Source organism: Rhopilema esculentum, chromosome 13 (genome assembly GCF_057945365.1).
Source record: "Rhopilema esculentum isolate cy_ngs chromosome 13, ASM5794536v1, whole genome shotgun sequence".
Taxonomy (NCBI): domain Eukaryota; kingdom Metazoa; phylum Cnidaria; class Scyphozoa; order Rhizostomeae; family Rhizostomatidae; genus Rhopilema; species Rhopilema esculentum.
The window spans coordinates 10,502,562-10,518,938 of record NC_142827.1 but is presented as its reverse complement, the minus strand read 5'-3'; the positions used below and the strand labels follow the sequence as shown (position 1 = coordinate 10,518,938).

At 36.3% G+C, this 16,377-nt stretch overlaps 1 protein-coding gene across 2 annotated transcripts in view; it reads left to right on the top strand.

Moving 5' to 3' along the window:
* Window positions 1-16,377, top strand: part of LOC135692073 (zinc finger ZZ-type and EF-hand domain-containing protein 1) — a 61,014-nt gene that overhangs the window by 27,495 nt on the left and 17,142 nt on the right. For both annotated transcript variants that reach the window (XM_065210095.2, XM_065210096.2), the window contains exons 35-59: window positions 261-344; window positions 923-1,034; window positions 1,648-1,775; window positions 2,162-2,250; window positions 3,083-3,204; window positions 3,801-3,880; window positions 4,866-4,959; window positions 5,213-5,289; window positions 5,696-5,779; window positions 7,274-7,371; window positions 7,507-7,615; window positions 8,096-8,277; window positions 8,810-8,870; window positions 9,359-9,422; window positions 9,797-9,945; window positions 10,731-10,872; window positions 11,243-11,294; window positions 11,815-11,928; window positions 12,245-12,288; window positions 12,563-12,688; window positions 13,029-13,124; window positions 13,801-13,919; window positions 14,329-14,571; window positions 15,259-15,338; window positions 15,750-15,828. In XM_065210095.2, the coding sequence (XP_065066167.2) occupies window positions 261-344; window positions 923-1,034; window positions 1,648-1,775; window positions 2,162-2,250; window positions 3,083-3,204; window positions 3,801-3,880; window positions 4,866-4,959; window positions 5,213-5,289; window positions 5,696-5,779; window positions 7,274-7,371; window positions 7,507-7,615; window positions 8,096-8,277; window positions 8,810-8,870; window positions 9,359-9,422; window positions 9,797-9,945; window positions 10,731-10,872; window positions 11,243-11,294; window positions 11,815-11,928; window positions 12,245-12,288; window positions 12,563-12,688; window positions 13,029-13,124; window positions 13,801-13,919; window positions 14,329-14,571; window positions 15,259-15,338; window positions 15,750-15,828 (2,628 nt within the window). The remainder of the gene's footprint in view (window positions 1-260; window positions 345-922; window positions 1,035-1,647; window positions 1,776-2,161; window positions 2,251-3,082; window positions 3,205-3,800; window positions 3,881-4,865; window positions 4,960-5,212; window positions 5,290-5,695; window positions 5,780-7,273; window positions 7,372-7,506; window positions 7,616-8,095; window positions 8,278-8,809; window positions 8,871-9,358; window positions 9,423-9,796; window positions 9,946-10,730; window positions 10,873-11,242; window positions 11,295-11,814; window positions 11,929-12,244; window positions 12,289-12,562; window positions 12,689-13,028; window positions 13,125-13,800; window positions 13,920-14,328; window positions 14,572-15,258; window positions 15,339-15,749; window positions 15,829-16,377) is intronic.

The following is a 16,377-nucleotide window of genomic DNA, read 5'->3' as shown; positions in this document are numbered from 1 at the left end:
AATTGTGCATTCCGTTTGTGCTTTTCCTGTTATTCAGTCTGTAGAAAGTAGTGACGTGATGACGTCATAAGAATGTTTGTTTAGCATTTTCAATTATGAAGATACAGTCCGAAAGAAAGTTGTATTAATTAGTCTTACCGGTGTAGAGAAGCCAGCTGTAGCGAGAAAATAGGCTGAAATATCGCATGTTGAACCAACATGACACAAAAGTATCTTCTGTATACAGTTTGTAAACTAACGTTATGAGTGTTATTTTCTAGGTAGTTGAATTCAAAGCAGGCCAGAAGCTTCACTTTCTGTTTCATTCGGACGGTAGCAACAATGAGTGGGGATACAAATTTAAGGTATGTCATTATTTTCAACTAATTTTGCTTTCCGCGAGGTAATACAAGTAATCTTGACACAAAAGAATTTTTTTTACCAGCTCGAAAATGAGCTTACACCATCTCGCTTTTTTAAAACTTTTTTGAGCTATGTCAAAGTATTTCGTACATAACATTAAATATTTGTGTTATAAACAATGTTATGTACCCCTTCCAGAAGTTTTAGTACATAACATTAAATATTTGAGAATTTTCTATTGCATCCCGCTCTCCGGACAATTTTATTAAATGTCTAATTTACGATAACGATGATATTTAGCATTATTTTTTTCGGGTGAATGGGTGCGGCCTTTTTTACCGGAAACTTTTAATTTTGACAGTGATTGCACTGTGTCCTTTACCCTGTCTTCTGACATGAAGTGCCTCGACTTTGCATGGGTGCAATGTCCTATAGTCCTCACAATCCGTTGATATTCTGACACATAAGGGCCTCCTTTAGTATAAATGACCTCCAATTCGTTTATACGTCACGTCACATTTGACAAAACACACACGTTGAAATAGCATTCACCTTTTCAATCTTCGTCTCTTTCTCAAAGGTTTCTGCCATTGGTCGCCCAGACATCAATGTTTCATGGATATTTGATTTGCAGTTGAACATATCTAGGCTGTTTGGAATCCTGTGTAGCAATGCCATTGACTGCAGAAAAGGTATTTTTTGTGTTAAACGAATCTTTTGGGGTCCTTCTTTGTTCCCTAATAATGAAACTCGATTATGCGATGGTCTTAATCGTGTCAATTTTATTAGTCGTAAAACATTGGGCTGGATTGTAAAGCAAAATCTTTTGTGATTTCTGAAATCAATTTTTAATCTAGAGTTGGTAGTAATGACAAGGGTCATTGGAGAAAAGTTGGCACTATCCCAAAAACTCTAGAAAATGCAGTTTTGAGAGAATGGGAATTTATTAAGTTTGGGAACATGTGCACTTGATGAATGATTCACTGTCTCTAAACTTACTTAAATAATCACACATCAACATTTTCCTGACGATATTTTATATTGAATTAAATTATTATTATGTAAGAGTGTTTCAGTAACAGTGCCACAATATGTTACACTGGGAAGTGCTTGTTAATTGTAAGGAAAAAGACTGTTTCCAACCTAGCCACTAGTTTTTCTTTGAAGGAATCTGTAATTTTTGAGCTTATAACGTTTTAAGATGTTCAACGTTTTGTAAAGCTTGTTGTCGTTTTTCTTTAGTTAAATATTTACCAAATTGCTATACTGCATCATTTCAAATTATTTCCTACTTTCCCTTCGCAGCCGTGGAAACACAGTCAGAGAAGGCGAAAAAAGGAGAGATAAGACTCCTCCACAACGAGTTGTGGTCATCCCTGTTCAGAGGTGGATACCGTGTTGGCAAGCTTCAGAGATCCCTTTCTGGTTACTATGTAAGATTGCCATCTCAAATACAACTTAAAACTAAACCAGTACCTCTTTAATTAACTACGCAAGCATTGAAAAAACCCCCATATCCGATACAAACGTTTATTTATGCTTTTTTTTACTTTCTGTTAAAAGAGTCCCTTGATTTTCGTTAACTGCCCTCATCTAATGCTCTAAATTCCAAGTCACCTTATTAACCGATTTCTTTTTGCAAATTCAACTTCATTTGTTGCCCTTCCATTTCTCCCGATGGAATAACACAAAAGATATTATTTAATTTTTTGTCAATTTTTTTATCAATAATTATGCTTCTTTAGATAGAAGTATACTTTTTCTGTGAAACATAATTACATCCCTCAGCAGTTTATGTAACACCGTTTGCATTCCTTAGGGTGCCAGCCCAGCTGATTCAGATGTGAATGGATTTCTTGTTAAACTGGTAGCTTCAGGTGATGAGAAATCGAAAGCACTCATTCAAAGGTTAGTACTCTTATGCTTGCTTACTCTTTGTCAAAAATGGCCGCGTGAGAAAGACTGTCGCTAAATCCACAGCGTCTATCCCCTTTATTAGGCCACTCATTCAAAATTTTAAGAATCTTTTTTATTTCAAATATAATGATGTAGATCAGTTGTTTAGAAGTGCTGTTTCCCCTGTTTCTGAATGAATGTTTATAAACTGAAGCGTGGACTTAGATATATCTTCTGAAACGTGAAACTGACCGTAAACATTAAGTAAAGCTGAGATAGTTTGCAGCTTTGAACGTTGCTATATGGACCTACCTTGCCTATTCTAAACTCGTTAAATTTCCATCCTTAATGGGCGTAGAGGATGTAAAGGGTGACTTTAACTCAGGAATTTTAATATGGTGGATACCGTTTTAAGATTTGTCTAAACCTCGTGTAACAGCACTTGTATTTTTTTCATCGATGCATCAACAGCAGTGATCCCAAACCGCAACAACGGATCGACAACAACGCATTTTATGACTGAATAGTTTCAGTATCTCTCAAATTTTTAATTTCAAACCAAAATAATGATACCCAAGGCAGATTATGATGCCACCGAAGAATTAACGGCAGCTCTCGTATGATAATGCAGTGTCCATTATGTGGAACCTTTTCCCAACCTTGACTCCCTTTTCCGCATGGCATAATGGTGTATGTTTGTACAAAATGTTGGGCTTTTATTGCCTCACTTTTGAGGAACCCTTTTTGCTGGTTATACCTTTATCTGGAATGCTAAGTCCTCTCGCCTGCACACCTTCCAAGCCTTTCTAGGAATGACCTAAAAATGTCGTCTGCCTCGTTTCAGATTCAGAGCATCGCGCACGGGACACTATCTGGGTGGAGCAGCCATGGATGAGGCCGTGCATTCTGTGTTTGCAGCCTGTGTTTGGCACACGCAAGAGATGAGGGAGCAAATATCATCGTATGGTGAGGCAGTATACCTTGTTTTGATTTACATCAAGCTGTGCGGTGTTAATGATGCCGGAGCATACAGTAAGCGTGTGATCACCCATGCAGTAGCTAATAAAACACAATAATACCAATGCGATTAGATTTGGAAGAGAGAAAATTGGAAGTAGACTCTGCATGTTTAAGATAAATCCATCCAACTTTCACACTCCCTTTTGCATTTATGGAGCTACATTTTTGTTATGAAGTTTGTTGTTCCCACTTTGTTTTAACTGTCGGATTTTGGAAAACCCTTTTCGTTCTCAAAGAACAATATATTATTTGTAAACAGATTTTTAGAGCTAACTTTTTTATTCTATATGTATAGGTATTTTATCCGCTGAAATTGAGATGCAGTCTAATAGCAAAAATCACGGTCTTATAGCAAAACTCACAATTCTTGTCATCAGGAGAATTTCATTAAACAGCCGAACAGTTTTTTCTTAATGCTGAAGAAATCAACTCTATGCAGGCTGTGAGTTCTCTTAGGCTGAAAGTACAATCCATTTGTATGCGTTTTTATAGTTTAGCTACTGGACTGATATTGTGTTTAATACATTACTCTTTTTTATCAGTAAATGGAGAGTTACCCGCTGAAATTCCCTCATGCCTCATGGCCGCTTTCACTGCAGCTGAGGGTATACGAAGACTCCTGGTTGGTGACGTTTAATGTTTAAACCGTTTTGTTTTTCATCTATGACCTTTTAATGGTGAACTTTGATTTGTATATATTTCATGCAAGACAATCCTTTTTGTTGATATTTCCTGGTTTTTCTTATATGACTTGTAGTTTGTTTAGATGTACCTTCTTGGAAGCTTCCCAAGGCAATCTCAATCACTCGCACTGCATTCACAAATTGCATTGCAAGTAAACAAGATTGCAACAACAAAATCTATTTTGTCATCTTAGTGTTGCTTGTAACCTCACAATGACAAAATTTAGTGAACATTCACATCTTTCCAGTCAATCCCCTTTTTCTCCCCTTTTCTCTCCTTTTTCTCCCCTTTTCTCCCCTTTTTCTCCTTCTTTTCTTCCCTTTTCCTCCCGTTTTTTCCTCGTGCATCTCTCAGTTTTTGACATTGTAAACATATGTCATTCACTCTTAAAAACTATCCAGTTAACCCCCTATTTCTTCCCTTTTCTCCCCTATTTCTCCTCTTTTTTCTGTTGCTGCTCTGTTGCTGCTTGTTAAGTTGTGTTTTTCCTACATTTTTAAATTGATTATTTAGTATCAACACTTATTTTGTAAAGAATAAATATCTTCACCTTCCGATTTTATGTTTAATGAATCCGATACACCATCCTGTCAATCTTTTACTTTTCATTTGTAGACAGCGTAATGTATTAAAATTTGTCTATAGATCGAATTTCCTATACTATCCTTTTGTAATTTAGTTCTAGTCCAGAGAAGCATAATTAGTTCCTTTTAAAATTTATCGATTTTTACTGACAGTTTTCTAGTCCAGAGAGACATCGAAGACTTGCTTTTCCCACTAGGCCGTTTCATTCTTACGACTGCTATCATTTTGGCCTCTGAATAGCCCGAGGAATTATTGAAATAATTTCGCTTAATATTCCCACTAGGTATTCGATATTCGTAGAATATCTTATCACTTGTGCATTTGTTGTTTTTACGTAGTTGGAAGCACGACAGAAGTTATGTGTGCTAGCAGAAGATGTTAAAGAAGGTGATGGCGAGAAAGATGTTGAGATGGTAAACCCAGATGCGCCGAGTAAGAATCTCATGCGTATAGTCCTAATGTTAATCCGTGTCTCTTTGACGACTTCTCTTTGACGACTGGTAGAATTACCACCCGGAGAAGTACTATTCGACACTGTTTTTTTGTGTTCATTCCTAGGCTTCTTTTATCGATGTTTTATCAATTCTTGGCTTCTTTTAAACTGCTTCATAACATTAACGATTGTCTCTTAGCCAAAATTTCTTGTACACTCTTGCACACCCGTGTTATATGTTGTATTTTGCAGTTCATTCATGTAAAGAAAAGTCACTTTTTCTGCTCAAATTTGCTGGCCTATCAAAGCTGCCCAAGAAAATGAAAGATGTAAGTTGTTGCTCGGATTTAAAAAGATAATTTTAAGCTTATTAAAAGTGTAGTTGTTATCGTCATATTCTTATTTGTTTTTTCACGTTACCACGACCGCGAGTGGGATACGTGATGGCCCTGTTCTACAATTTTTCGCCTTTTCATTGCATTTCGAGGCATTTTCAGCTCAGTGATGTAGATAGGGCTGCGTACCGTTTTAATACCTGGCGTTACAGTGTCCCGGAAACGAACCGCCTCTTCTTCAGTTCGAGACGGCCCTTATCTACGTTTATCAGCAAACCGCCACCAGACGTAAACTGTGTTATTCAATGAAAAAGCTTTCCTGTAAGCATTGAGTATTTGATACCAGCAGTTGTCTGTTAATCTATGATGCTATAAATAACGCTGCAGTCTTATTTTGCAGGGAGAGATTGGGATTCTAAGTCGTGCCAACTCATTACATCGCTCAAGATCATGGAACAAACATGACTCTTTGGAACATAAACATGTAAGCAAACTCCCTAACCGCTAAATTTAGTCAAGTGAATGTTTAATACATATAATGCCACAGTTATAAAAACTTCCCTTGAAAGAATTTTTCAGTACAGTTGACGTCCACTATCTTGAACTTTCAAAGAAAACTGGAATTTGTTCGGGATAACGAATATTGGAATCAACAGATGTCACATCAAAATCCAAAAATTGCCAGTTTTCAAATTTTTTTATAGATCTCTTACTACCATGATGCAGTTCTTCAATATATTTTAGGCCAGTTCGGTTAAAAATTCGTAAAGCTAGAGATAATGGGCGTTTTGTCTACAAGGGAATTTCGAAGGTTTTGAGACAGCAAATTTTCGAGATAGCGAGCATTCGAGATAGCGAATGACGAATCTATGTAAAATCTTATATCAGAAGGATGGAACATGTTTGAGACATCGGGCAGTCGAGATAGAGAATGTGAAATAGAATGTCATTATATCAACGTTTCCTTTCTACCAGGAAATTGTCATAGAAATTTCAGCAAAGATATTAGGACGTGTTTGCAAGCTTAATGGCTATTTTCTTTTGTACAGATATTGAATTTTTTTATACTGAAGAGTTCTTAATATTTAAGTTTTTTTAAGAATAGTGACTCTTAGTCTTTTCCTCGTGCATCTCTCAGTTTTTGCCATTGTAAACATATGTCATTCTCTCTTAAAAACTATCCAGTCATCCTGGTTTTTATTATATGACTTGTAGTTTGTTTAGATTTAACTTCTTGGAATCTTCCCAAGGCAATCTCAATCACTGGCACTGCATTCACAAATTGCATTGCAAGTAAACAAGATTGCAACAACAAAATCTATTTTGTCATCTTAGTGTTGCTTGTAACCTCACAATGACAAAATTTAGTGAACATTCACATCTTTCCAGTCAACCCCCTTTTCCTACCCTTTTTCTCCCCCTTTTCTCCCCCTTTTCTCCCCCTTTTCTCCCCCTTTTATCCCTTTTTTCTCCCCCTTTTCTCCCCTTTTTCTCCCCTTTTTCTCCCCTTTTTCTTCCCTTTTTCTCCCCTTTTTCTCCCCTTTTTCTCCCCTTTTTCTCCCCTTTTTCTCCCCTTTTACCTTCTTTTTTTTCCTCGTGCATCTCTCAGTTCTTGCCATTGTAAACATATGTCATTCATTCTTAAACTATCCAGTCAACCCCCCTTTTCTTCCCTTTTTATCCCCTTTTTCTCCCCTTTTTCTCCCCTTTTTCTCCCCTTTTTCTCCCCTTTTTCTCGCCTTTTTCTCCCCTTTTTCTCCCCTTTTTCTCCCATTTTTCTCCCCTTTTTCTCCCCTTTTTCTCCCCTTTTTCTCCCCTATTTCTCCCCTTTTTCTGTTGCTATTCTGCTTTGTTAACCTGTGTTTCTACTTGATGCAGTTGAATGCCTAGTTACAGTAGTCTGCAAATTAACATGTATTGTTAAAAGTAATTGATCTATATTTATCATTAACCTGCATGTCTGTCATTTTTTCTTAAGAGTCGTTCAGCAAGCGATGACTTGTCAGTCTACGAAAAATATCCAGCGTTGAAAATGGTGACAGATTTTGTCACCAATGATGACTTCTCGTTACAAAGGTACAGTAATTCAGTGAGATATTTTAGGGATTTGTAAGTTGTTTTTCGACCTGTTTTACTTCCCCTTTCATGATTTGATCTTGTGAATTTTTGCTCGTAACATATTTCTTCACAAGCTACCCCTTTTCACCCTAGAATAAAAGACCTCCTGAAGCAGCGACACGAGTATGCAGACAATGTTTCATGTATATACTCATTCAGCAAAGATTTTCTACAGCAAGAAAAACCTTCCGAGGTTTTCTCAGTAAGTCATACATGTGTATTATTATTATAATGTTATGCTTAAGAATGTGAATTAGCACCGATTCATCTTTATCAATTTCAGTAAAATCCTTATTATAGCTTCCAGCATTATGCTTCCAGTTTGTCAACTATGCGTCATGTTTTTCATCCTGTTTATATAAATCCAAATGAGGGAGATTTTAGGAAGAATCCTCGTGTTGAAAACTGTTTGTAAGGGTAATCAATTTGTTTTGATCAAGCTGGTTTACGTCTAGCTTAGCCAAATGAGCATAACGTTGTTAGATCGTATTTTTTTAGGATAACAAATTGTAGATACCTTAGGAGTTGGGAATGTCACAACCCTTAGGAGTGCTGATTAAGTTGGAAAGCTATTTATGAATAAGCATACATCTACGTGAATTTGACATACAGCTTCTAGCATCCTTAATTAAGTTCTCACTGCATCTTAATTGTTGGTATTGAAACTGTCACATTTCCACAGCCTCACGTTATTCTGTTCCTCCAACAACTGCTACACTGCCAGCACAACTTCCCCAGGCACTACTGCGATTTCCTCAATGGATGTGGGCTTGAATACGAGAACAAAGTTCGAAAGCAATTTTATTTGTTCATCAGATACCTCAGCCAGGCAGTCATAATGGGAGCTGCCTCTGACAACGTCAGGTATTTCCAATCATAGATCTAGTTTTTACCTCTCTCACTTTAAATTCATGCGGTTTAGGACCTGTGACTTGGAAATACCTTTTTATATTATTCTAACTATTCAATTATTCAATATAATTATAGGGATGCAATTATGATCCATAAACCTTCTTTTTACTGCTTGGTTCAGAGACTCGTTGAAAATTTTAATTTTTGATAGAGACAATTGATGGCAAATTAATGAAAAAAGGGAAATAAAACAGTGCTTACATCTTATCTTTTTATCCTAAGTCATTTATCAACCATATTCGATTTCTGATTTCTGATTTTTTATTTCAAATTTTGCTTCAGTTAACTAAACACTGTTTTGCACAAAGTAATTTTCTCGGTATTCATTTATATTTTAAGATAAAAGTTTAATGCCTTATTTAAAATTTCACTAAAACCTAACACAGATGTATCTAGAATTTATCGAAACTAAAGGATTCTTTATTCTAGTTATTGTATTAGTAGTATTCAGTACCTTTTATAAGATCTTAATTTCAACCAACAGTGCACCCTTCTTTGAAAGTTGCAGAGCTTTTTTACTTCATTTCTTGACCGTCGACTGGAAGGTAATTTTCAGTTTTTTCAAATTTTATTATTACTAGCATCCTATGTAAGGGTAGAATCACTACCGAGTTCTTACTAAACTGAATCGTTTCTAAATTCGTGCACGTAAACGCCGTGAATGGATGGAAATGAGTTTTAATAAGAACAAGATTAGCAACCTGCTTTGTAAAGGAAAAATTGTGACAAAAATGTATTTTATTTTGTCAATGTGATATAACTTAATGATAATGTCGTTTTTGTTTTCGCTCGGTATGTCCTGTGCCCTTAACCTTTTACAAATAAGAACTTCCTTAATTTAGGCTTTCTCGAAGGAAAGATCCGTGATCTACCGTTTAACATAAAGCTTCCAAAACAGAATTCGCAATCAGCGGTAGACGCCAAGACAACATGTAGTAGCGAGCTAATCTTTGCTACCAGTTCTTGTGCGAATTCTAAGTCTATCTGTGTATATACTATATAGTTTATATTAACTGTTTTGCTTACGTTTTAGCCAAATGATTATGTATTTCTAATGGAAATCGAGCTGCCAAAGCTATTAATGGAAGCAACCAAAGGTAAGAGCAGTTGTCTGAAGCGCAGTTTTAATGATTTTCAATTTGTTTAGCTGATTAGTGATTTGTTGATCGGTGATTAGAATCAATGATGATTTGAGTTGCCAGTTTTTGATTCTGAGCGAAAGAGTTCATTTACCATGTTTGGCAATGATCTTTAGTTGCATTATCGTTAGCTGCTGATTTAATTTGAAGCGGCTCACCATGTCCATTTTTATGACAAGTTGTAGCCTTGACAAGTTGTAGGGATACCAATAGAAAGTTGTAGTCTTGACTTAAAGAACTATTGCTTTTCTATTGTGCTTTTTTGCACTTCTCACTTCTTCATCATGCTAATTCATTCTTGACATCTCTAATGCCATTATGACATATTTTAGCCACTGCGTCACATCCTGGTGACAACATGGAGCGATTTGAACTCCAAATGCATGAGAGGCATCTTAATTATTTCAAAGAGGCGAAGTCCATGGATATCGATAAATGGTGCGAGAAGACCAGGGAGTCTGCACCAAGAGATGTGAAAAGAGTAAGTGTCTAAAAACAGTTATCACCTTCAAAATACATATCCTAGCATTCGAAGTTTTGTTGTAGATGCTGTGGCTCATACCGTAAATCCCCGAATAAGACCCCAGCTGCTTATTTCTAAATGTAAATTTCTAGATTGTGTCTTAATCGAGGATTTATGCTAACACTGTAAAGATCTGGATATGAGAACCTACCATACTAACTTGCAGGCTAAAAAGGGGTATTTAGGCCAAATAGGCACCTTTGTTACCCTTGCTACCAAAGAGCAGATGATTCTGAATAATTTTAGTTATTTGTTAGTGTAGATGTTAGTGGTGCAACAGGTCCAAAAGAAACATAAAGTAAATTTGAAAACAAGGCTTGTGCTCCGTAATAATACCGTAATCGAAAACTTTAGAGGGCAAACAGGAAGTACTTAAGGTATTTGAAAAGTAGACCCTAATTTGCAAATAGATAGTCATTAAATGCGATCGACAGTGAACGAAGTGGCATGAGCCATCTTTCAGTCACAATTTGCATGATACCATCCAGACGCTGCTTGATTGGCCAATATTTGATCGACAGGTGGCTCTTCGTCGCTTTGGTATCTGTCGATTGGTTTTTAATAAGAACCCATTTAGGTTAAACTGAAAGAGTTTGCAGGCTCTTGCTGCTGTCAAGTGTTTTTTGTTATGTTAAAGATTGAACCCTGTTTTTTCGGGTTTGGCTGAAAGATGAAGGCGCAGTTTTGTCAACACAGTTCCGTTATACTTTTATGATTTCGTTATTTATCAATTATTCTTGTAGGACATCAATCTGTTCATTGCAAGATTTTCAGAGCATCTCAATGTTCAAATCACGTGCGATGGTTGTGGGGAGAAGTTGTCTGGTCGCCGTTATCGTTGTCTCAATTGCATGGATATGGATTTATGTGCAAAGTGCTATGAAAGTAAGCAATTTTATCTTCCCGTGTAATTCATTTTGTATTTTAGATCTTTAATAGCACTATCATTTCTTTCCAATGACCAAAACTGACATTCTTCTTTCCTGCTTTGGTATCTCGTATATTTGAATATGCATTATCATAGAAGAATAAGTCGTGGAGGATGTAAGCTTGCTTTCCATCTCAGAAATGTATTGTCATAGCATTATATGCCTAAACCCCTGCTTACAACACAGCTATGCATCTTGAAGTTCGTATCCGTTATTTGTTGCATGTTTCTCTCATGTTGTGGCTCATTAAGTTAAGATTGCAGTCATATTTACATTGCATTGTGCAAACTTCAAAGTTTAAAGCTAGTTATTCTTGTCCTTGCTAGATAACGAAAAGCCAGATGAGCATACGGAGGAGCATGAAATCATAGATCTACGGTATGAAACACTAATTTTGATACTGCTTTTAAGAATGAAGTCAGTTAAGCTTAAATATTGTGAGTACCTGTGGGATTAGAGGAATTGTCCCGTTTTCGATAGTGTTCGCTGTTTAGAAGTGTCCGTTGTTTGGAAGTGTCCGTTATTGTTAGATGTTAATTAATGAATGTTTTGCTGAAGAAAATTGACTGATCTGTTAGAATTCAATAAGAAAAACTGAACAATTGATTGAGCAGCATCAGCTCTCTTTAGTGTTGTTGTTGTTGTTTTCGTTTTTAGAATGATGTATGGCCTAACCTGCACATGGTTGCTGAAACTTTTTATTATCCACGTTAATCGTAAATATGAAGGAATATACATTACTTGTTTTGACATTAAAAGGTTTATAGATGGGTTTCCTTCTGACCTAAAGTGTTTTTAACAAGATCTTTATCAATTTTGGTACCAAAATCAACTCTTTGCTGGCTTTTTGCTTCGTTTCCTTTTTTGACTGTGTCAATTTTCAATGTTCCACCCTCAGGTACGGATGTGACAATTGCCTCGCGTTCATTGTCGGCACTCGAATACACTGCAATGAATGCGTGGACTTCGACCTCTGCTTGGGTTGCTTCAAGAAGCAGGCTGGCTCTGGACAGTAAGTTTGACGCTTGTTTGATCTTTGTTACTCGTTAGTCAGACATCATGACTCTATCAGTATACAAATTCAAGGGCAAGGTCAGGGAATCAGAAAAACATACGAATTTGAAAATTTTGGCATAAGTTAATTTGCACATTCAGTTTCTGATAATCTTCTCAACCAGGATTTGACTTCGAGTATTGTTAATTGATAATTTCCTGTAACAAAGTCTTCAGTAACTGAACCTAGATGCAAACAGACATCTTGAATTTTATCTAATTTTCGTTCGATTTTTATACTTCCGAGCAAATAGTGCTACCTTTTAATATTTCAGGCATCAGTTGACACACAGCAGTACAAAATTCACAATGAATCTAAGTAAGTTTATTCAATTTTTCGATAAACCTTTGCTTTTTTTCTTATATCATACGCTGTATAGGATTTCAGCGCAACTCTTATTGTCGCTACAGCCTAACTTTAAAACATTCTACGGCTTTGGGAATACTTTACTTGCGTCAACACAAGACTGAGACATTGCAAAATATATACAGAAATGCATTTCAACCCTATGATCATGTGTATATCAGTTAGTTACTTATGATACGTCATTCTAAGTATACTGTTATCACATAAATTGAGGTCCCTTTTGCAGGTGCTATTTATGCGAGACCTCAAGATGCTTGCTCGTTGAAGACTTATGTACACCACTATAGTTGGCTTATGTTTTCATCACTTGCGCTCTCGCTCTCAGAAAGTTTACAAGAACAGAAAACATCAGGTAAATCATAGACCTTATTTTCTAAGTCCCTATTAGAAGTACTTCAGTTATACGAGAAACTGCTAAGCTACATTTGTTTTTGGATGATTTTGAATGGGTACACAAGATTCTGGATGGGTATCTCTTCATCCTTGCTTTGTGTGATTCATTTCTCTGCCCTAAAAACTGAAGAAGCCAGAAGAATTATAATCAAGAAAATAAAGAAAAGTATATCACCCTTAACATGTCACTGAATGCTTCATCCAGATATACAGATTTAAGATCCGTCTCATTGTGATAAGCTTCTAATGCCTACATGTTTTTTCTTCACTTTTTTCTTTGTTTTTTCCGACCTGTATAGGTTTGGATGCTGAGTACTCGAGAGCCGCTGCTGATCTTTTGTTGAGCTGTCTGAATGCCCTTGCCGATGTTTTGGATTCGGTCAAAATTGTCCCGGGTAAGTAGATGGCAATTTCCTCTTACTTGCCTTGAATTATTGGCTGTAGTTCCCATAATGTTTTTTTTCGCCGCTCTCCCTTCGTTGTTCTTCGCCACACTTCCTCCATGCTTGCATTACCTCCTCAATGAAAACGTTCTCTTGAGAAATCATTTCCAGCATCTGTTTTGTGAAATTTAAGTAGTGTAAATCATGTGTAAATTGGTACCAAATTATCGCAAAATCAATTGAAAAAACAATTAGAACCTTCTTGATGAATTTTCACTCACTTTTGTGTAAAGCTGTTCTAACTGGCTTTAGCTCTAGGCTGTTTAGTGTTTGTATCATCGCATTACGGAGTTAACCTCTTATCCACTCAGCTCTATCTTGCAAGCACTAATCACTCTACAAATACATAAAGAACAACACTTATTATCCCAGGTTATAATCGCTTCTGGTAACGCTCATCCCCCATTATATAGCTATAATCCGTAACCAAAAGTTGATCTAGGCTAGCAAATCTAAAAGATCGTTCCATGACCCAGTTTCGTTTTTATCTCGCCCACGTTGTTCTTTTCCCATCCCATCGAAGTTGCCCATTAGCATAGTTTCTAATATTACCTTCGCTTCTAATTATATCTATTTAATTTAGTCTTCTGCCTTTTGTTTTCATATCAAACCTAACTTTTTCATTAAGACCCTGTGGAATCAAAAGACCAGGAGAAGACATTGCCAAAAGCAGAATCAAAGAAGGTGTTAGTAAGACAAAATGGATCAGATGAAGATCCGACAGTTGAAGAGACCCCATCAACAGACGTAAGTTGTTATTGTGTTGTTGTTGTTGCTTCCTCTTTCAAGGGAATTTGAAGAGACAATAGCCCAATCAGAAATGCAAGATTTAGTATTTAGCAAAAGACAAGATTTTTGTTAATCACTTGGACACTAATGGTACTTACAAGTAAAGCTTAAGTCGACAACAGAGAATTTTCTTGTCTCATGTTATAGACGATTGCCTTATATAAATTTCTCCTTTTCTGTTAAATATTTGAAGTTGTGGCCTAAATGTCTCAATAATTCCTCATCTCAATAAGCTAGTCTTCGTGTTCTATAAACATGTTTTATGTAAAGAGCCGTTGTGTCAAGAGCCTTCATTCTGGTGAAAGTACAAACACTCCATTGGGGTATATCTCATTTATTGTGCTCAATTATCTTCAATGTTTACTAGGACAAAACAGAAGATGCCGTTGTAGATGGCGCTGTGAACGCGGAAGCAGCCAATGGCAGTACAGTGCCACAAGCTGACGTATCCAATGTTTCCATGGAAACCTCCTTCGAAGCGAAAACGGAAGATACCAAAGAGGACAAGAAGACTTGCGACAAAACTGTGCCTGATGCGGACTTATTCGCATCTGTTGCACAAGATAAGATTCTCGGCTCATTAGGTGCATTGATGCCTCCAAATCGCCAGGTATGAACTTCCCATGCTACATTTAATTCAGAACACCAAAAAGGCAATTTAACATGATTACTCTGCATTGCAAAAATCCAGTATAGAATGCGACTGGATTGAATTTCTATTATCCGTGATTGAAGTAAAGACCGAATCTTTTCGTATAAAGCGACTTTGAATCTCTCTCGTTTGTATACATTGTACATTGCATACTGTATATTGTATATTTCTAAATTGTATAGACAGTTTAAAACTTTTTATCAAGCTACTGAAAAGCTTCGATGAAAATGTTCCAAACAGTAAATTAAACCTTTTTAACATGGCCAAAAGATTGTGTTTGATGTAAGAATTTGATGCGGCCAGAATTTTTTGGCCCGCAACTTTTGCATCGCATCTAAGCCTTCTTAAAAGCATAGGTTTGTTTAACAATTGAAAGCAAATTCGATTCAAATGTTTGATGTTTGATACTGGAAAACCCTTCTATATTTCGATAATTTAGACATGCCGACAATAAAGCATAATGCCAAGACACAACCAATTTACATCAAGCTATATAAAAAAGCACCTATTTACAGAAGATCAGTGTTTCTTTCGAAGATTTTGCTATCACAGGGCGTCATAAGTGAATAAAGTGTGTTGTGGTGTCTCTTCGTTTCACAATGAGAAGCATTCATTTTTCTGATAACAGTTTCTACTTACATGCAGTTATCTTCGTATCCAAACTCCGAGAAGTTTATTTCCTTCATTTCAACCCGACTGATGCCATCCATTCTCCGACTCTTGCGGTGAGTAGGCTTTCATTGGCTAAACCAAGCTTTAAGAAATGAAGGAAAGGTATTCAGCTGCTATTAATTTGCAAAATAAATTTCTTGTTATTGAAATGAATATTGTTTAGTCTGTTAAGCAGAAATATGTAGCAATTTTTTTAAATGATAATGTTGCTATAAACCTCACTGTATGACCTACGGTCAGTGCAAATCATTTTTAATCCAGTGCGATGCCTTCTATTTTACCATTCTTCTACATTCATAGAATGGCTTTTCAGTGAAAAAATGCGAAAATGTAGTGCAAGTTAAAAATTAAATTTGAAAAATAAAAAGGAAATTAGAGCAATGAGTATGAGATATCTGATTCAAGCTTCTTTATCATTATTTAATCTTTAAGAGCATAATCATTTGACAATACTGTTTTTGTAGGTCTGATCAAACCGAAATGAAAGTTAGAATAATTGCACTTGGTGTTTTATCAAAAACGCTCAGATGTATTCCTCCAGATGTGAGTTAGTTTTGTATTTCTTCAATACATCTTTATTTTCGTTTCCTTTGGAATAGCTGTAGAAACACATGGCACCCGAATACGGTATCCCTCATGCTATAATTTTTGGTAGCCTTTTTTGTTCTGAGTTCTGAAAGCCATAATGCTCGAAAGGCGTTGAAGTAGACAATTAGAGTGATGGACGTAGTCAGGTGTCAGGTATACATCTCGGTGAACAGGAGAACATGGAGAACAGAATTGTTTGAAACTCCAGCTCCGAGTTCCACGTTCAATGTGATACTCCGATATATTGCATTGTCTTTACGCTATAGAACACTACCTGACTCCAGCAGACTGTGCTTTTCAACAACTGTTTTGTTTAAGGATGCATTGCGTTCCGTTTTTCCAACCCATTCTGTCCAAGTTCCCTACTAATGAAGAGTTTTTAAAGCCCTTCTGTCGACTTTCTCTGTAATTTCTCTTCAGTCGAATTTGGCCTCCTTGAAATTAACCCTGAAACCTTATTTCATTAGTACCATGTCTTAGTGTAATCCGTTGTTCCAATCAAAG